Source organism: Myxocyprinus asiaticus, chromosome 3, assembly GCF_019703515.2.
Source record: "Myxocyprinus asiaticus isolate MX2 ecotype Aquarium Trade chromosome 3, UBuf_Myxa_2, whole genome shotgun sequence".
In the NCBI taxonomy this organism is placed as follows: Eukaryota; Metazoa; Chordata; class Actinopteri; order Cypriniformes; family Catostomidae; genus Myxocyprinus; species Myxocyprinus asiaticus.
In genome coordinates, this window is record NC_059346.1 from 66,757,401 (window position 1) to 66,781,007 (window position 23,607).

General features: G+C 36.8%; 1 protein-coding gene across 2 annotated transcripts in view; it reads right to left on the reverse strand.

Moving 5' to 3' along the window:
- Nucleotides 1-12,297, reverse strand: part of LOC127422872 (WW domain-binding protein 1-like) — a 28,894-nt gene extending 16,597 nt beyond the window's left edge. The window contains exons 1-2 of one of the 2 annotated variants that reach the window (XM_051666682.1): nucleotides 12,142-12,297; nucleotides 8,618-8,720 (exon numbers count right to left, since the gene is read on the reverse strand). In XM_051666682.1, the coding sequence (XP_051522642.1) occupies nucleotides 8,618-8,720; nucleotides 12,142-12,195 (157 nt within the window). In that variant the 5' untranslated portion in view covers nucleotides 12,196-12,297. Of the gene's footprint in view, nucleotides 1-8,617; nucleotides 8,721-12,006; nucleotides 12,118-12,141 lie in introns of those variants that run through there. The other variant, XM_051666687.1, reaches the window with a different exon arrangement.
- Nucleotides 12,298-23,607: the final 11,310 nt, after the last annotated feature.

Sequence of the window (23,607 nt, forward strand, 5' to 3'; positions counted from 1 at the left end):
TATAAATAGCAGTGAATAAAAGTGTCTGCTAAACGACTGCCTGCTTGATTTACATCTGTCAGAGGAGTCCTGGATTTCATAATGGCAACTGTGTACATCTGATGTACACTCGACAACGGTTAACTGCCCACAATCCACCACAGGGAAGACGTACCAGCTGGGAGTTTACTGCTTCCTTCACTCCTGTAACAATATATGGAGAGGTAAAACATACAGATACATTTTAAAATGTACTCTTCATTTGATAAAAATTTGTTTACTCTTTATATTAACATACAGTATATATTAAAAATGACAAACAGAATGAAGATTTATTGTATTAATATATTATTTAATAAGAATAACAAGTAAGGCCAAAGTATTTTAAAAGTTCATATCTGATGTTGTTTCTGTGACAGCCCCAGAGCTCAGACACTCAGTGTATACGTCAACATCCGAATTCACTCACTCATTTCGTTCACTAACTGCTGAGCAATAGTGCACTAACTGACATTCACTATATAGGAAACAGTGAATGAGTGAACGATTTCGGACACAGCCACTCTCTTCGCCATATGATAGCCTCGCGCCCGCACCTCTCTCACGCACGCACCCCGCGCCCCTCCCTGTGATTCATAATATTATGAATGTTATTCAATATGTTAGATATTTAATCATTCTTTTATTGATTTAATACTTTGATTTACTCTGATGCAGTTTGAAACTATGGAAAACAGCTTAGCTTGCAGTCTCTCTCTGTGTAAGGCCTTTCTGTGTCAAGGGAAAATTAGTTGATGTGATACAGACAATGAGAGACCTTGGGAAACAAGTGAATGTGTAGGGAGTTTTAAGGATAAGGAACACCACTTGAAGCAGACTGGCTTCTCTAGAAAGAATTACAGCCTCTTTCTATCAAACTTTGTATGACCCAAAGGGAGATGTGCATGTGGATACTGAAAGGAAAATTTAATGAGCATAGCTGGTGCTGATAATGCCAAGGTCATCAAAAAAGGCATTGAGATGAAACGGCAAGTTGGAGCCAAAGGTGACCAGCTGGAAAGGAGATGGCGAAGATGAAACTAGATGATTTTATTGGATGAAGAGGCCATCACTCAAAGACAGAAGGTGGAACAGAAACTGTATAAAATATGCATGATCCTGAAGTGTGTTTTCAGATGCTGGCATCTCAGGTTTTGTTTTGTTGCTCAATAAAGCCTAACTTTTGTCATCTGGAACCCCTGACATTGAGAGTTTTCTTACTGAGAGGGAAAGAGACTTCAATCTTCCACGACACACTCCAACCAACTGAAACTGGCTGATACTGAGAAATGAACAAACATGGAAGATAAACACCAAACACAGGATGATTCCAAAACAAGTCAAACACAGGAGGAGGAATTTGTTTTTGCATTAAAAGGTGCCATTTTCTCATGTTCTTGAATGAGAGCGCTCTTTCTGACGTGCCACAAATCAAATCAATCAAATCCCTTTATTGTCACAACCATATACACAAGTGCAACAGTGGGTGAAAGTCTTGGGTGAGGTTCCAAGCAACTGTAGGGCTTTACTGGTTGTTTAGATCAGTGTTACTATCAGAAATAATTAATAATTATTTCTGTAGTTATTAATTAATATTTAAATTAATTAATTGGATCTAACTCATTAAAACCTCATATGGGGCTCCAGTAAATGTAGTGTGCTATGTTTAGGAGCAAGTTTGGTTATTAACAATAATTAATAATTATCAAAGATAATTACTAATTATTAAAATCAATAGAACATTGATGAGAATCAATGTTAGCTTTTTTAATCCTTTAAATCAACAATTATCAAAGATAATCGTTAATTGTTAACATCGATGAAACATTAATTAAAATTAACACTAGCTTATTGATCATTCAAATTCAACAACCATCAAAGATAATTATCAATTATCAAAAATCAATAGAATATTAATAAGGATTAACATTGACGAGGCACCACCCTGGAATCAGGGACTAATAACCAGATATTAAAACAGTCTCAATATTAGATTGTTTTCTTAGGAAAATTAACATCCAAAGAATATCGATTTTCGGGAAAAAAAAACAATGAATGAAGGTTTGAATTCGATCACTGACATCCCGTCAGCATGACACAGGCGTATGCAAAACAAACCAAAACACTTCTCTTTGTAATATAACAAAGTTTATTTATGCAGTAATATCAATTAATAATTAATACAATGCAGTCAATAAACTTCCGACTTACAACTACAAACTAAACAGTGATATGATTAGATATGGAAATCAAAATAATCCTATAACACATAAGGTGTGTGTGTGTGTGTGTGTGTGTGGGTAGTACGAGAGAGAGAGAGATGACGGCCCTAAAGCCGATTTCGCGATCGTGGGAGAGAAAGCAGCTGTTAGTTCATCGCTCAGAGACGCGGTGGACGGCTCGTAAACAGTCCCGCGTTATTTGACTCTTTAATGGAAGAACTCAGTTGCTGTCTCACCCGTGATGGCGAAATTGCACAACAGTCCAATTTGGTTGGACCACAATACAGCAAAACAAATTCGTGATACCCTGAGTATTAATAATGAGCGGACATGGCGGTCCGTAAACTGTACAAGCAAAAAACCATGAAACACAAGAATAACACACTATAATATTCTATCTCTGCCCAGATGTAAACCTCTTACTTGAATCGCATGAGGACACAGGTAGAATGTGTTTTCCTCCGTCCTTTAACTCTGATCCAGTTCCTTGAGGCTCGGGTGATGACGGGAGGCCGTTTCCTCGCTCTGTCAGCGGGCAGTACGGCTGTTGATTCTCGGTGGGATGGCGGAGAACTCAGAAATGTCGACTTGATTGAAGATGGAAGAGAAATCTTTAATCTCTTCACTTCTGTAGGCAAACGGATGAAGATGCGAATTGCTCGGCGGTCTCCTTCGGATCCGTTAGAGTGTTTGGTTGAACACAGAGTAATCTCAACTCGTCCAGCGAGATGGAGATTGTATGGCCACAGTTTCAAGTCGGACGTTACTTCCTTGTGCCACGAGGTTGCACCTGAGAGCAGCGAAAAGCTGCATCCACACGCTGCAAACAAAGTTGCTGGAAGCAAATCCTGAAAGCATTTCAGAGGTATTTCAACTCCTGATCCTTTAGTGAGCAAGGCTTCATGGGATTTGTAGTCTGTTTTGGACTCCCTTTGTTTGATTTTGGCGCGATTTTTATCAGTAAGATTTACGACTTGGAATGTGGGGGCTTGAGTTAGGTTTTTACGACTGTGTTAGGCCTGCCTTTGTCTTCTATCTGAATACATGAGGCCCAACACAACATAGCAGTATGACAATTACAATAAACATCTGATTTACACAGAACACATTTTACACATCATGTTACACAACACAATGTACAATATACAGGTGCATCTCAAAAAATGTGAATTTCATGGAAAAGTTTTTTTTTTCTTTAATTCAAAAAGTAGAACTTTCATATATTCTAGATACATTACACATAAAGTGAAATATTTCAAGCCTTTTTTTGTTTTAATCTTGATGATTACGGCTTACAGCTCATGGAAATCAAAAATCCAGTACCTCAAAATATTAGAATAATATTTAATATAATAACTGACGGATGATAGTCAGTTGCCAGTTTGTTATTAAGTGAAGTATAAAATGTGGGTCCAGTCTGAGGCTAATAAAGTGCGGTGCTGATATATGTATCGTGAGCGATCAAGAGTTCAAAAGTCTGATTGCTTGGGGGAAGAAGCTGTCATGAAGTCGGCTGGTGCGCGTCCTGATGCTGCGATACCGCCTGCCTGATGGTAGCAGTGAGAGCAGCCCATGGCTCGAGTGGCTGGAGACTCTGATGATCCTCCGAGCTTTTTTCACACACCGCCTGGTATAGATGTCCTGGAGGGAGGGAAGCTCACCTCCGACGATGTGTCTGGCAGTTCGCGCCACCCTTTGCAGGCTTTGTGGTTGAGGGCGGTGCTGTTGCCGTAGCAGGCAGTGATGCAGCCAGTCAGGATGCTCTCTACAGTGCTGGTGTAGAACCATGTGAGGATGTGGTGGTTCATTCCAAACTTCCTCAGCCATCTCAGGAAGAAGAGGCGCTGGTGATCCTTCTTCACAACGGCCTCAGTGTGGACGGACCTTGCGAGTTCCTTAGTGATGTGGACACTGAGGAACTTGAAGTTGCAGACTCTCTCCACTGGTGCTCCATTGATGGTGATGGGGCTGTGTTCTCTGTCTTTTCTCCTGAAGTCCACCACAAGCTCCTTGGTCTTACTGATGTTGAGGGAGAGGTTGTGCTCCTGACACCAGTGTGTCAGAGTGTGCATCTCCTCTCTGTAGACTGTTTCATCATTGTCAGTGATCAGACCTACCACCGTCGTATCATCAGCAAACTTAATGATGGCATTGGAGATATGTGTTGCCACACAGTCATGTGTGTACAGGGAGTACAGGAGTGGGCTGAGAACACAGCCCTGTGGGGCTCCAGTGTTGAGGGTCAGTGATGAGATGTCGCTGCCCATTCTAACCACCTAGCGTCTGCTTGACAGGAAGTCCAGGATCCAGCTGCACAGCGAGCTGTTTAAGCCCAGAGCTCGGAGTTTCACATCAAACTTGGAGGGCACTATGGTGTTGAATGTTGAGTTGTAGTCTACAAACAGCATTCTCACATATGTGTTCCTTTTTTCCAGGTGGGAGAGAGCAGTGTGTATTGTAGATGCAATGGCATCATCAGTGGAGCGGTTGTTGCGGTATGCAAACTGCAATGGGTCCAGTGACAGAGGCAGCACAGAGCAGATGTAATCTCTGATTAGTCTCTCAAAGCATTTGCTGATGATGGGGGTCAGAGCAACAGGACCCCAGTCATTTAAGCAAGTGATTTTGGATTGCTTTGGTACAGGCTTAGCTGTAGTCCCCATGTGGGGACTACAGCTAAGAACATTGCTATTAATCCACGGTTTCTGGTTAGGGTAGATCCATATTGTTTTGGTTGGCACTACATCATCTATGCACTTCCTGATGAAACACATTACGGTATCAGCATAGACCTCGATGTCGTCATCAGAGGCGGACCTGAACATCTCCCAGTCCGTGTGATCAAAACAGTCCTGTAGCATAGAATCTGATTGGTCCGACCAGCACTTGATCGTTCTGAGGGCGGGTGCTTCCTGTTACAGTTTCTGCCTGTGAGCGGGCAGAAGCAGAACAGAAGAGTGGTCCCATTTGCCAAATGGTGGGTGGGGGAGGGATTTGTAGCCATCCCAGAAGGGAGAGTAGCAATGGTCCAAAACCTGGTCCCCTCGTGTGTTGAATCTGATGTTTTGGTAGTATTTCGGTGCGACTGACTTGAAGTTGGCTTTGTTAAAGTCCACGGTCACAATGAACGCGGCCACAGGGTGCGCGGTTTCCTGCTCACTTATACTCTCATACAGTTCCTTGAGTGCCTGGTTTGTGTCGGCTTGTGGCGGGATGTACACAGCTGTGATGGTGACCACTGTGAATTCCCTTGGTAGCCAGAATGGTTGACACAGAAGCATGAAAAATTCCAGATCAGGAGAGCAGAAAGACTTGATAAAATGTACGTTCCTCTGATCACACCAGGATTTGTTGATCATAAAACATACACTACCACCTCTGCTTTACCTGAGAGATCTTTCGCTCTGTCCGCTCGGTGCACGGAGAACCCCGCGGGTTCGATGGCTGTGTCTGGAATCTCCGCAGACATCCAAGTTTCAGTAAGGCAGATAATGCAGCAGTCCCTCGTCTCTCGTTGGAAAGAGATCTGTGCTCTCAGCTCGCAGAGCTTGTTGTCTAGAGACTAAACATTTGCCAGTAGAATGTTGGGTAGCGGGGGTCGATTTGCGCAACGTCTTAGTCTGAGAGAACGCCGGCTCTCCTTCCCCTTTTCCAGCTACGTTTCCACGGCCGGGCTGCCCAGACAAAGGGCTCCGCTGTCGTGTTTGAAAACAGCGGGTCGGCACTGAGGTATTTAAAGTCCAGTTTTCGGTGTGCTACTGCAGAATCAATGTCCAAAAGTGTTTGTCTATCGTAGACAATAAGGCAGACAACATCCAAGACAAAAAACATAAGAATTTTATACAAAACAAACCAAAAACTGCAACATTGGTCGGAGCTAGCAACGCAGCAGCCATACTCGGTGCCATCTTGAACTCACATGCACATATGCACGGGGAGAAAGAGAGAGAGCCTCAGGTTCTATTTATTTTACATTATGAAAGAAAATGCTCATTAATAAAACGCAGCGTTCTTAGTGGTTTGAAACCGACTCTCCGCTATAAGCCTGTTAGTTATTGTTGCTGACGCCATCAAGCTTTCCTACTGACATCTGTACTTCTGCAAACACTGAAATAGAAGCGATCGCACGGAGTAAATTACCTCAGGAATTATTAAATAACACCACAATTTTGTCCACAGTGCATTTATACCTAGTAGGCTATATACAGTAGTTTGTTTCAAAAAGGTTTCCAGTATCCAATGGTAGGCTAAATTCAAAACAAAAATGTGATGAAGGGGTTTCCTTCAGAAACAAAGCAAACGCTTCTATTCAACTAGAGGGAAGCCTGATGTTTTGCTTGGATTGAAAAACGATGCAGAGTAGATAAAACTGATCAAATATAATTTTTAAGAATGATTTATTTATTGATAACGTTTTTTTCATTCAATGGACATACTATTAGCTACTTTGGACATCGTCTTTAATCAGAAAGTAAATATTTCAGAAGTTTTTGAATCACTTTTCATCAAAAATGTGCAGGCAATATCATCATATACTGTATATCGTAACTTAATAGGGCTGCAACTAACGATTACTTTGAAAATCGATTAATTTAACGATTATTAGAATGACTATTCGACGATTATAGCAATGATTAATCATTAGCTCTTAACCAATTATTCAGCTTGTGCCCATAAAGAGGACAAAATCATCTTTTAAAAATACCTCTAAATGTCATTCACTGAATTAAAGGAAAAAACTCTTTATTCAGTTTAATTCAGTAAAGAAAATCCTATTGTTATCAAGTGTTTTTGTCTTTTCCATTTAAAATTGTCTAAAAATTCTTAAAACATGATACATTTACTTGAGAAGCAACATATAAGATATTTAAACTTGAGAATGTATCTCAAATATAAGTGTATTTTGTATATAAGTTTATTTTTTCACTTGGTTATACTTCTGCGAGTGCAGTAAAGACAAAATATACTTATATTCAAGATCTGTTCTCTAAAAGCAAGTCTAAATATCTTACATGCTGCTTCTCAGGTCAATGCATCTTTTTTAAAGGTTTTAGATATTTTTAAATATTTGTATTTTTAATATTATATTCAACATTCTCAGATAACAATTTTAACGTAACTAACGTAAATGTACGTTGCTAACATAAACGTACATTGTTTTAAAGGAGTTTTAGATATTTATATTGGAAAACAAGCCAAAACAAAAACAAATCAAAAACGTATTTTGTTGCAGTGTATAATGGGGTGAAGACTACCCTCTCTCACCTTTCTGTTCACTTCAATCCATCTTAAACTCACTCTTATTAATGAAGCTGCATATTGACAATTTTCTTCACGATAAGAAATGCACAGTGACACATATATTATGATTCAATAAGTCTCGAGTCATCATGTTATCATCTAGCTGTATTAAGCGTGTGCGCTCGAGGGATGAGCGTCCCCGTGACAGAGTGTGCATCAGTCGGGTGCAGTTTCAATCTCTCCCCCTTAGATCGGGACATTCACTCAACTCATAGAAGAGGCGCTGACCGCACAGAGAAATGGCAGTTTCGGAGTTTGTAGATATTTACATGATCTGCTTCTGTATTATTTGATCTTAAATAAAGCTATAACACATTAAATATAACTGCATTTAAGATGTAACACTGGGGTGTTTCCTTTAAAGAGCTCCGGCTCCTCTTATTCCACAACAAGAGTGCTTCTGTATTGACTTATTTTGTATTTAGAGTGCATCTGGACTGTGATCTGTGTAATTCTTCCTCTCCTCAGTCAGTCGTGAACTGCAGTGCTGCTCTCACGCGTCATCACTAGAGTTTAATGTGATCCCATATTATGTTAAAGGTGCAATATGTAACAATTTTCATGTAATATTCGCCCTTTTTTTGCCTATGTGTGAACGGCTTGTAACGCAGCTTACAAAATGAGCCCTTCCCAGACTTCCTAGGTTGCCTATTAAAGCCTGTAGACTGATTTTCACGCGAAGGGAGCGGGTCGCTTTTGCCGGGAAAATCCAAAGGATGTGACGTTTATGCGCGCTCTCGAGAGCCTCGCCTCAGTGCTTCTCTTCCGCTATTCAACAGTTTAAAATAAAGGCAGTACAAAAAATGCTACCATTATAAATACTTCATTTAAATATCTTTTGGCATTAAGGTAATGACAGGGGGAGGGGGGTGCTAAATTGTCATGAAAATATTGTGACATTGCAAAAAATCTTAACGCTCCTAAAAACACGCTTCCTTTTCTTTTATGCTAAGTGTCATTTATTTATTTTGCTGTTGGGGTGAAATAAGGTTTTGTGAGATTGACCTTTTTTGTTCATATTTGGTAGACATCATATGTTCATGAGAAACACATGAAACAGTGGCAGATGCACTTACACCACAGCTCGTAATAGTAGGTGCAGCACTCGGTCTCTCCACAACAGTAGCCCATCTCACAGTGGTACTGTTCATTGTTCACACCAAAACAAAACTCCTTCCCCTGCCAAACAAACACACGCATTCAATGAGCAACACAGATATTTGCTCTCAATTACAGCTGTTTCTGAAAACATTCATTAATTACAAATCTGTAAGATGGACTGAAGGAAGTTTAACTCTACACTTCTTCAACACTGGTAGAAAGAAAATGTCTATTTTTCTAAGCTATGTTGAAATATATAATGAAATATACATATATTCAAAAGTTTTCCTAAATGCATATGAGGTTGTTTGACAGGTCAGTCAGGTTTATTGCTTTATTTATACTGCTAATAATATTATTACTAATAATAATATTTATATTGGTGGCCAAAAGTTTGGAATAATGTACAGATTAGGGTTGCAACGGTATGAGATTTTCACGGTATGATAATCATCTCAGAAAATATCACGGTTTCACGGTATTACACAATTATTATTATCAGTTACAATGACCATTAAAGGTTTTTTTTTTTTTTTTGGGTTGAACAAACGCTTTATTATACTTGAAACTTGAAACCATTTTTTTTTTAATGGATGTGTAAAAAAAGACTCTCTTTTGAAAATAAATAAACAGAATAAATAAGAAAGCTAACAGAATTATAATAATAAACCGAATTATAAACATGATAAAAAAAAAATAGCATGTAACTATAACATGTTAGCAAAGCATGTTAAATTAACTACTAAATGAAAAATAACATTAGCTGTGTGAGCTTTTAAAGTAATGTCCTATGATTATTAATAATGAACATATACTGTAGGTGTGCGACAGTGCAGCGTGACTGCTGCTGTCTGTTCCTTTAACTCAGTGGTTCTCAACTGGTTTTGCTTCAGGACAGATCTTACATTAGAAATCAAGTGGCGACACACCAGAGTAAAAACGTAACCTGTATTTAATGTATCCTGTGTCGCATTTCCTTTTATGATGCATAATTTTGTTCATTGTTTTCAAGTACAAGGACATGCATCAAGTGACATTATTTTTGCTGTTGACATCAACAAAAGTGACAGGAAGTTTTTTCTCCCCCTTTTAAATATCCCGTTTGTTTCCTAATTTCAAACATAATTCAAACAGAACATACATATTACACAGGAGGAAAGGCTCCTCATTACCATGGTTAGGTCAGTGTAGCTAGTCTTGAATAACAGTAATAATAATAAATTATAGTAGCCTATTGATGAAAAAAAATACTAGCCAAAACACATCTTGAAACTTTAACTACAACTGCCACTGTTGATATAAAATGAGGTCTAATAGATTCTACCTTTAGATTATTTCACATGAAACTATAACATTTGACTTCCTCCGTAATGCTTTAAACTAGAAAAGTCTCACTAGAATTGAAATTGGTCACATCAGTTTTGAGGTCTGCGCTCCGCAATATCGAGTGAAGCCCGGTTGTTACACGCACATGCCAGAGAGAAGAAATCTTCAATGAGAGAACCATGCATTGTTCTTTCTCTGCTGTCTGCATCCCAGTCCGAATAGACCTGCGACCCACCAGTTGAGAAACACTGCTTTAACTCACACACACACTCACTTATGTCAGACCCCCTCGCCTCGCTTCTCACTGACATTTTCTCAACTGCATGTGTGTGTGTGGCGCAAGTTGACGAGTCTGACAGGCAGTCGAGGAGGAAAGTAGATGCGCAAGCGCAGATGAGATTCTCCGTCCAGTTGCATTTTTTTCTCAATACCGTAGATAAGCAAATGTACATGGTATGATAACCGTCAAAATTCATACCGTGGTACACCATGAAACCGATATACTGCTGCAACCCTAGTACAGATTTTGCTCTTATGGAAAGAAATTGGTACTTTTATTCACCAAAGTGGCATTCAACTGATCACAATGTATAGCCAGGACAATAATAACGTGAAAAATTACTATTACAATTTGAAAAATATGTTGAGAACTTCTTAAACTACTTCAAAGAGATCTCATCAAAAAATCCTCCATGTGCAGCAATGACAGCTTTGCAGATCCTTATTATTCTAGCTGTCAGTTTGTCCAGATACTCAGGTGATATTTCACCCCACACTTCCTGTAGCACTTGCCATAGATGTGGCTGTCTTGTCGGGCACTTCTCACACACCTTACAGTCTAGCTGATCCCACAAAATCTCAATGGGGTTAAGATCCATAACCCTCTTTTCCAATTATCTGTTGTCCAATGCTGTGTTTCTTTGTCCACTCTAACCTTTTCTTTTTGTTTTTCTGTTTCAAAAGTGGCTTTTTCTTTGCAATTCTTCCCATAAGGCCTGCACCCCTGAGTCTTCTCTTTACTGTTGTACATGAAACTGGTGTTGAGCAGGTAGAATTCAATGAAGCTGTCAGCTGAGGACATGTGAGGTGTCTGTTTCTCAAGCTAGAGACTCTGATGTACTTATCCTCTTGTTTAGTTGTACATCTGGTCTTCCACATCTCTTTCTGTCCTTGTTAGAGCCAGTTGTCCTTTGTCTTTGAAGACTGTAGTGTACACCTTTGTATGAAATCTGCAGTTTTTTGACAATTTCAAGCATTGTATAGCCTTCATTCCTCAAAACAATGATTGACTGACGAGTTTCTAGAGAAAGCTGTTTCTCTTTTGCCATTTTTGACCTAATATTGACCTTAAGACATGCCAGTCTATTGCATAATGTGGCAACTCAAAAACAAACAAAAAGACAATGTTAAGCTTCATTTAATGAACCAAATAGCTTTCAGCTGTGTTTGATATAATGGCAAGTGATTTACTAGTACCAAATGATCAATTAAGCATGATTACTCAAGGATAAGGTGTTGGAGTGATGACTTTTTCAAATAGTGATGGTGCTGTTTTTTACATCAGTAATGTCCTGACTATACTTTGTGATCAGTTGAATGCCACTTTGGTGAATTAAAGTAACAATTTCCTTCCAAAACAGCAAAATCTGTACATTATTCCAAACTTTTGGCTGCCAGTGTATATTAGGCCATTTATCCTACACAGTAACCTTTAATAACACAATGAGCACTACCACAAACCCAATAAAATCTTAACAAAGCCCTACAGAAAGACATATACAAATACATATACACACGCACGCACGCACGCACGCACACACACACACACGCAAGCACACACACGCTCTCTCACTCACTCACACATACACACACTCTCTCTCTCTCACTCTCTCTCTCTCTCTCGCACACACACACACACACATTATAAAAAATAAACTAATTTTTCTTATCGAATTTTTTCATCACTTCTCAAACAGCAATAAGCGATATGGATGTTAAACACACTGTCAGAAAAAAACGCTTTAAATCATGAACATACCAGTCGTGTATTATACATTAAATGACGGTTGTTTTATGTCTTTATTTCAGTAGTTCATCGAGGCCAGAAGACCGCGGTGATCCCCGATCTCGAGTTCAAGCACCCGACGCCACACACGACTCGATACCGGCTTACCTGAACCAGACATGTCCCGGAATAGACGAGTAGCCCCACGACACAGTGCAGCATCTTCTGCGCTTTTCTTTTCAAACTCGACGAGCATCAAGCTTCTGTTCAACAGACGCGATGAACGCCATTGTGAGAGTCGAACGACATGTTTGTGTTCATGCATGTGATCTACAGACAGAGGGCAGCACAAACCACAACACATCAATCACTACAATAAAATCAATTTAACTTATATATGAATGTGATTTCATGTGATCAACAGACAGAGGGCAGCACAAACCACAACACATCAATCACTACAATAAAATCAATTTAACTTATATATGAATGTGATTTCATGTGATCTTCATACAGAGGGCAGCACAAACCACAACACATCAATCACTACAATAAAATCAATTTAACTTATATATGAATGTGATTTCATGTGATCTACAGACAGAGGGCAGCACAAACCACAACACATCAATCACTACAATAAAATCAATTTAACTTATATATGAATGTGATTTCATGTGATCTACAGACAGAGGGCAGCACAAACCACAACACATCAATCACTACAGTAAAATCAATTTAACTTATATATGAATGTGATTTCATGTGATCTACAGACAGAGGGGAGCACAAACCACAACACATCAATCACTACAATAAAATCAATTTAACTTATATATGAATGTGATTTCCTGTGATCTACAGACAGAGGGCAGCGCAAACCACAACACATCAATCACTACAATAAAATCAATTTAACTTATATATGAATGTGATTTCATGTGATCTACAGACAGAGGGCAGCACAAACCACAACACATCAATCACTACAGTAAAATCAATTTAACTTATATATGAATGTGATTTCATGTGATCTACAGACAGAGGGCAGCACAAACCACAACACATCAATCACTACAATAAAATCAATTTAACTTATATATGAATGTGATTTCATGTGATCTACAGACAGAGGGCAGCACAAACCACAACACATCAATCACTACAATAAAATCAATTTAACTTATATATGAATGTGATTTCATGTGATCTACAGACAGAGGGCAGCACAAACCACAACACATCAATCACTACAGTAAAATCAATTTAACTTATATATGAATGTGATTTAATGTGATCTACAGACAGAGGGCAGCACAAACCACAACACATCAATCACTACAGTAAAATCAATTTAACTTATATATGAATGTGATTTCATGTGATCTACAGACAGAGGGCAGCGCAAACCACAACACATCAATCACTACAGTAAAATCAATTTAACTTATATATGAATGTGATTTCCTGTGATCAACAGACAGAGGGCAGCGCAAACCACAACACATCAATCACTACAATAAAATCAATTTAACTTATATATGAATGTGATTTCATGTGATCTACAGACAGAGGGCAGCACAAACCACAACACATCAATCACTACAGTAAAATCAATTTAACTTATATATGAATGTGATTTAATGTGATCTTCATACAGAGGGCAGCACAAACCACAACACATCAATCACTACAATAAAATCAATTTAACTTATATATGAATGTGATTTCATGTGATCTACAGACAGAGGGGAGCACAAACCACAACACATCAATCACTACAATAAAATCAATTTAACTTATATATGAATGTGATTTCATGTGATCTACAGACAGAGGGCAGCACAAACCACAACACATCAATCACTACAGTAAAATCAATTTAACTTATATATGAATGTGATTTCCTGTGATCAACAGACAGAGGGCAGCGCAAACCACAACATATCAATCACTACAATAAAATCAATTTAACTTATATATGAATGTGATTTCCTGTGATCTACAGACAGAGGGCAGCACAAACCACAACACATCAATCACTACAGTAAAATCAATTTAACTTATATATGAATGTGATTTCATGTGATCTTCATACAGAGGGGAGCACAAACCACAACACATCAATCACTACAATAAAATCAATTTAACTTATATATGAATGTGATTTCATGTGATCAACAGACAGAGGGGAGCACAAACCACAACACATCAATCACTACAATAAAATCAGTTTAACTTATATATGAATGTGATTTCATGTGATCTACAGAAAGAGGGCAGCACAAACCACAACACATCAATCACTACAATAAAATCAATTTAACTTATATATGAATGTGATTTCATGTGATCTACAGACAGAGGGGAGCGCAAACCACAACACATCAATCACTACAATAAAATCAATTTAACTTATATATGAATGTGATTTCATGTGATCTACAGACAGAGGGCAGCGCAAACCACAACACATCAATCACTACAATAAAATCAATTTAACTTATATATGAATGTGATTTCCTGTGATCTACAGACAGAGGGCAGCGCAAACCACAACACATCAATCACTACAATAAAATCAATTTAACTTATATATGAATGTGATTTCCTGTGATCTACAGACAGAGGGCAGCACAAACCACACAACATCAATCACTACAGTAAAATCAATTTAACTTATATATGAATGTGATTTCATGTGATCAACAGACAGAGGGCAGCACAAACCACAACACATCAATCACTACAGTAAAATCAATTTAACTTATATATGAATGTGATTTCATGTGATCTACAGACAGAGGGCAGCACAAACCACAACACATCAATCACTACAGTAAAATCAATTTAACTTATATATGAATGTGATTTCATGTGATCTTCATACAGAGGGCAGCACAAACCACAACACATCAATCACTACAATAAAATCAATTTAACTTATATATGAATGTGATTTCATGTGATCTACAGACAGAGGGGAGCACAAACCACAACACATCAATCACTACAATAAAATCAATTTAACTTATATATGAATGTGATTTCATGTGATCAACAGACAGAGGGCAGCACAAACCACAACACATCAATCACTACAATAAAATCAATTTAACTTATATATGAATGTGATTTCCTGTGATCTACAGACAGAGGGCAGCACAAACCACAACACATCAATCACTACAGTAAAATCAATTTAACTTATATATGAATGTGATTTCATGTGATCTACAGACAGAGGGGAGCACAAACCACAACACATCAATCACTACAATAAAATCAATTTAACTTATATATGAATGTGATTTCATGTGATCAACAGACAGAGGGGAGCACAAACCACAACACATCAATCACTACAGTAAAATCAGTTTAACTTATATATGAATGTGATTTCATGTGATCTACAGACAGAGGGCAGCACAAACCACAACACATCAATCACTACAATAAAATCAATTTAACTTATATATGAATGTGATTTCATGTGATCAACAGACAGAGGGCAGCACAAACCACAACACATCAATCACTACAATAAAATCAATTTAACTTATATATGAATGTGATTTCCTGTGATCTACAGACAGAGGGCAGCACAAACCACAACACATCAATCACTACAGTAAAATCAATTTAACTTATATATGAATGTGATTTCATGTGATCTACAGACAGAGGGGAGCACAAACCACAACACATCAATCACTACAATAAAATCAATTTAACTTATATATGAATGTGATTTCATGTGATCAACAGACAGAGGGGAGCACAAACCACAACACATCAATCACTACAATAAAATCAGTTTAACTTATATATGAATGTGATTTCATGTGATCTACAGAAAGAGGGCAGCACAAACCACAACACATCAATCACTACAATAAAATCAATTTAACTTATATATGAATGTGATTTCATGTGATCTACAGACAGAGGGGAGCGCAAACCACAACACATCAATCACTACAATAAAATCAATTTAACTTATATATGAATGTGATTTCATGTGATCTACAGACAGAGGGCAGCACAAACCACATAACATCAATCACTACAGTAAAATCAATTTAACTTATATATGAATGTGATTTCATGTGATCTACAGACAGAGGGCAGCACAAACCACAACACATCAATCACTACAATAAAATCAATTTAACTTATATATGAATGTGATTTCATGTGATCAACAGACAGAGGGCAGCGCAAACCACAACACATCAATCACTACAATAAAATCAATTTAACTTATATATGAATGTGATTTCCTGTGATCAACAGACAGAGGGCAGCGCAAACCACAACACATCAATCACTACAATAAAATCAATTTAACTTATATATGAATGTGATTTCATGTGATCAACAGACAGAGGGCAGCGCAAACCACAACACATCAATCACTGCAATAAAATCAATTTAACTTATATATGAATGTGATTTCATGTGATCTTCATACAGAGGGCAGCACAAACCACAACACATCAATCACTACAGTAAAATCAATTTAACTTATATATGAATGTGATTTCATGTGATCTACAGACAGAGGGGAGCACAAACCACAACACATCAATCACTACAGTAAAATCAATTTAACTTATATATGAATGTGATTTCCTGTGATCAACAGACAGAGGGCAGCGCAAACCACAACACATCAATCACTACAATAAAATCAATTTAACTTATATATGAATGTGATTTCCTGTGATCTACAGACAGAGGGCAGCACAAACCACAACACATCAATCACTACAGTAAAATCAATTTAACTTATATATGAATGTGATTTCATGTGATCTTCATACAGAGGGGAGCACAAACCACAACACATCAATCACTACAATAAAATCAATTTAACTTATATATGAATGTGATTTCATGTGATCAACAGACAGAGGGGAGCACAAACCACAACACATCAATCACTACAATAAAATCAGTTTAACTTATATATGAATGTGATTTCATGTGATCTACAGAAAGAGGGCAGCACAAACCACAACACATCAATCACTACAATAAAATCAATTTAACTTATATATGAATGTGATTTCCTGTGATCTACAGACAGAGGGCAGCGCAAACCACAACACATCAATCACTACAATAAAATCAATTTAACTTATATATGAATGTGATTTCCTGTGATCTACAGACAGAGGGCAGCGCAAACCACAACACATCAATCACTACAATAAAATCAATTTAACTTATATATGAATGTGATTTCATGTGATCTACAGACAGAGGGCAGCACAAACCACAACACATCAATCACTACAGTAAAATCAATTTAACTTATATATGAATGTGATTTCATGTGATCTACAGACAGAGGGCAGCACAAACCACAACACATCAATCACTACAATAAAATCAATTTAACTTATATATGAATGTGATTTCATGTGATCTACAGACAGAGGGCAGCACAAACCACAACACATCAATCACTACAATAAAATCAATTTAACTTATATATGAATGTGATTTCATGTGATCTACAGACAGAGGGCAGCACAAACCACAACACATCAATCACTACAGTAAAATCAATTTAACTTATATATGAATGTGATTTAATGTGATCTACAGACAGAGGGCAGCACAAACCACAACACATCAATCACTACAGTAAAATCAATTTAACTTATATATGAATGTGATTTCATGTGATCTACAGACAGAGGGCAGCGCAAACCACAACACATCAATCACTACAGTAAAATCAATTTAACTTATATATGAATGTGATTTCCTGTGATCAACAGACAGAGGGCAGCGCAAACCACAACACATCAATCACTACAATAAAATCAATTTAACTTATATATGAATGTGATTTCATGTGATTTACAGACAGAGGGCAGCACAAACCACAACACATCAATCACTACAGTAAAATCAATTTAACTTATATATGAATGTGATTTAATGTGATCTTCATACAGAGGGCAGCACAAACCACAACACATCAATCACTACAATAAAATCAATTTAACTTATATATGAATGTGATTTCATGTGATCTACAGACAGAGGGGAGCACAAACCACAACACATCAATCACTACAATAAAATCAATTTAACTTATATATGAATGTGATTTCATGTGATCTACAGACAGAGGGCAGCACAAACCACAACACATCAATCACTACAGTAAAATCAATTTAACTTATATATGAATGTGATTTCCTGTGATCAACAGACAGAGGGCAGCGCAAACCACAACATATCAATCACTACAATAAAATCAATTTAACTTATATATGAATGTGATTTCCTGTGATCTACAGACAGAGGGCAGCACAAACCACAACACATCAATCACTACAATAAAATCAATTTAACTTATATATGAATGTGATTTCATGTGATCTTCATACAGAGGGCAGCACAAACCACAACACATCAATCACTACAGTAAAATCAATTTAACTTATATATGAATGTGATTTCATGTGATCTTCATACAGAGGGGAGCACAAACCACAACACATCAATCACTACAATAAAATCAATTTAACTTATATATGAATGTGATTTCATGTGATCAACAGACAGAGGGGAGCACAAACCACAACACATCAATCACTACAATAAAATCAGTTTAACTTATATATGAATGTGATTTCATGTGATCTACAGAAAGAGGGCAGCACAAACCACAACACATCAATCACTACAATAAAATCAATTTAACTTATATATGAATGTGATTTCATGTGATCTACAGACAGAGGGGAGCGCAAACCACAACACATCAATCACTACAATAAAATCAATTTAACTTATATATGAATGTGATTTCATGTGATCTACAGACAGAGGGCAGCGCAAACCACAACACATCAATCACTACAATAAAATCAATTTAACTTATATATGAATGTGATTTCCTGTGATCTACAGACAGAGGGCAGCGCAAACCACAACACATCAATCACTACAATAAAATCAATTTAACTTATATATGAATGTGATTTCCTGTGATCTACAGACAGAGGGCAGCACAAACCACAACACATCAATCACTACAATAAAATCAATTTAACTTATATATGAATGTGATTTCCTGTGATCTACAGACAGAGGGCAGCACAAACCACACAACATCAATCACTACAGTAAAATCAATTTAACTTATATATGAATGTGATTTCATGTGATCAACAGACAGAGGGCAGCACAAACCACAACACATCAATCACTACAGTAAAATCAATTTAACTTATATATGAATGTGATTTCATGTGATCTACAGACAGAGGGCAGCACAAACCACAACACATCAATCACTACAGTAAAATCAATTTAACTTATATATGAATGTGATTTCATGTGATCTTCATACAGAGGGCAGCACAAACCACAACACATCAATCACTACAATAAAATCAATTTAACTTATATATGAATGTGATTTCATGTGATCTACAGACAGAGGGGAGCACAAACCACAACACATCAATCACTACAATAAAATCAATTTAACTTATATATGAATGTGATTTCATGTGATCAACAGACAGAGGGCAGCACAAACCACAACACATCAATCACTACAATAAAATCAATTTAACTTATATATGAATGTGATTTCCTGTGATCTACAGACAGAGGGCAGCACAAACCACAACACATCAATCACTACAGTAAAATCAATTTAACTTATATATGAATGTGATTTCATGTGATCTACAGACAGAGGGGAGCACAAACCACAACACATCAATCACTACAATAAAATCAATTTAACTTATATATGAATGTGATTTCATGTGATCAACAGACAGAGGGGAGCACAAACCACAACACATCAATCACTACAGTAAAATCAGTTTAACTTATATATGAATGTGATTTCATGTGATCTACAGACAGAGGGCAGCACAAACCACAACACATCAATCACTACAATAAAATCAATTTAACTTATATATGAATGTGATTTCATGTGATCAACAGACAGAGGGCAGCACAAACCACAACACATCAATCACTACAATAAAATCAATTTAACTTATATATGAATGTGATTTCCTGTGATCTACAGACAGAGGGCAGCACAAACCACAACACATCAATCACTACAGTAAAATCAATTTAACTTATATATGAATGTGATTTCATGTGATCTACAGACAGAGGGGAGCACAAACCACAACACATCAATCACTACAATAAAATCAATTTAACTTATATATGAATGTGATTTCATGTGATCAACAGACAGAGGGGAGCACAAACCACAACACATCAATCACTACAATAAAATCAGTTTAACTTATATATGAATGTGATTTCATGTGATCTACAGAAAGAGGGCAGCACAAACCACAACACATCAATCACTACAATAAAATCAATTTAACTTATATATGAATGTGATTTCATGTGATCTACAGACAGAGGGGAGCGCAAACCACAACACATCAATCACTACAATAAAATCAATTTAACTTATATATGAATGTGATTTCATGTGATCTACAGACAGAGGGCAGCACAAACCACATAACATCAATCACTACAGTAAAATCAATTTAACTTATATATGAATGTGATTTCCTGTGATCAACAGACAGAGGGCAGCGCAAACCACAACACATCAATCACTACAATAAAATCAATTTAACTTATATATGAATGTGATTTCCTGTGATCAACAGACAGAGGGCAGCGCAAACCACAACACATCAATCACTACAATAAAATCAATTTAACTTATATATGAATGTGATTTCATGTGATCAACAGACAGAGGGCAGCGCAAACCACAACACATCAATCACTGCAATAAAATCAATTTAACTTATATATGAATGTGATTTCATGTGATCTTCATACAGAGGGCAGCACAAACCACAACACATCAATCACTACAGTAAAATCAATTTAACTTATATATGAATGTGATTTCATGTGATCTACAGACAGAGGGGAGCACAAACCACAACACATCAATCACTACAGTAAAATCAATTTAACTTATATATGAATGTGATTTCCTGTGATCAACAGACAGAGGGCAGCACAAACCACAACACATCAATCACTACAATAAAATCAATTTAACTTATATATGAATGTGATTTCATGTGATCAACAGACAGAGGGGAGCACAAACCACAACACATCAATCACTACAATAAAATAAGTTTAACTTATATATGAATGTGATTTCATGTGATCTACAGAAAGAGGGCAGCACAAACCACAACACATCAATCACTACAATAAAATCAATTTAACTTATATATGAATGTGATTTCATGTGATCTACAGACAGAGGGGAGCGCAAACCACAACACATCAATCACTACAATAAAATCAATTTAACTTATATATGAATGTGATTTCATGTGATCTACAGACAGAGGGCAGCGCAAACCACAACACATCAATCACTACAATAAAATCAATTTAACTTATATATGAATGTGATTTCCTGTGATCTACAGACAGAGGGCAGCGCAAACCACAACACATCAATCACTACAATAAAATCAATTTAACTTATATATGAATGTGATTTCCTGTGATCTACAGACAGAGGGCAGCACAAACCACACAACATCAATCACTACAGTAAAATCAATTTAACTTATATATGAATGTGATTTCATGTGATCAACAGACAGAGGGCAGCACAAACCACAACACATCAATCACTACAGTAAAATCAATTTAACTTATATATGAATGTGATTTCATGTGATCTACAGACAGAGGGCAGCACAAACCACAACACATCAATCACTACAGTAAAATCAATTTAACTTATATATGAATGTGATTTCCTGTGATCTACAGACAGAGGGCAGCACAAACCACAACACATCAATCACTACAGTAAAATCAATTTAACTTATATATGAATGTGATTTCATGTGATCTACAGACAGAGGGGAGCACAAACCACAACACATCAATCACTACAATAAAATCAATTTAACTTATATATGAATGTGATTTCATGTGATCAACAGACAGAGGGGAGCACAAACCACAACACATCAATCACTACAATAAAATCAGTTTAACTTATATATGAATGTGATTTCATGTGATCTTCATACAGAGGGCAGCACAAACCACAACACATCAATCACTACAGTAAAATCAATTTAACTTATATATGAATGTGATTTCATGTGATCTACAGACAGAGGGGAGCACAAACCACAACACATCAATCACTACAATAAAATCAATTTAACTTATATATGAATGTGATTTCATGTGATCAACAGACAGAGGGCAGCACAAACCACAACACATCAATCACTACAATAAAATCAATTTAACTTATATATGAATGTGATTTCCTGTGATCTACAGACAGAGGGCAGCACAAACCACAACACATCAATCACTACAGTAAAATCAATTTAACTTATATATGAATGTGATTTCATGTGATCAACAGACAGAGGGCAGCGCAAACCACAACACATCAATCACTACAATAAAATCAATTTAACTTATATATGAATGTGATTTCCTGTGATCAACAGACAGAGGGCAGCGCAAACCACAACACATCAATCACTACAGTAAAATCAATTTAACTTATATATGAATGTGATTTCATGTGATCAACAGACAGAGGGCAGCGCAAACCACAACACATCAATCACTACAGTAAAATCAATTTAACTTATATATGAATGTGATTTCATGTGATCTACAGACAGAGGGCAGCGCAAACCACAACACATCAATCACTACAATAAAATCAATTTAACTTATATATGAATGTGATTTCATGTGATCTACAGACAGAGGGCAGCGCAAACCACAACACATCAATCACTACAATAAAATCAATTTAACTTATATATGAATGTGATTTCCTGTGATCTACAGACAGAGGGCAGCGCAAACCACAACACATCAATCACTACAATAAAATCAATTTAACTTATATATGAATGTGATTTCCTGTGATCTACAGACAGAGGGCAGCACAAACCACACAACATCAATCACTACAGTAAAATCAATTTAACTTATATATGAATGTGATTTCATGTGATCAACAGACAGAGGGCAGCACAAACCACAACACATCAATCACTACAGTAAAATCAATTTAACTTATATATGAATGTGATTTCATGTGATCTACAGACAGAGGGCAGCACAAACCACAACACATCAATCACTACAGTAAAATCAATTTAACTTATATATGAATGTGATTTCCTGTGATCTACAGACAGAGGGCAGCACAAACCACAACACATCAATCACTACAGTAAAATCAATTTAACTTATATATGAATGTGATTTCATGTGATCTACAGACAGAGGGGAGCACAAACCACAACACATCAATCACTACAATAAAATCAATTTAACTTATATATGAATGTGATTTCATGTGATCAACAGACAGAGGGGAGCACAAACCACAACACATCAATCACTACAATAAAATCAGTTTAACTTATATATGAATGTGATTTCATGTGATCTTCATACAGAGGGCAGCACAAACCACAACACATCAATCACTACAGTAAAATCAATTTAACTTATATATGAATGTGATTTCATGTGATCTACAGACAGAGGGGAGCACAAACCACAACACATCAATCA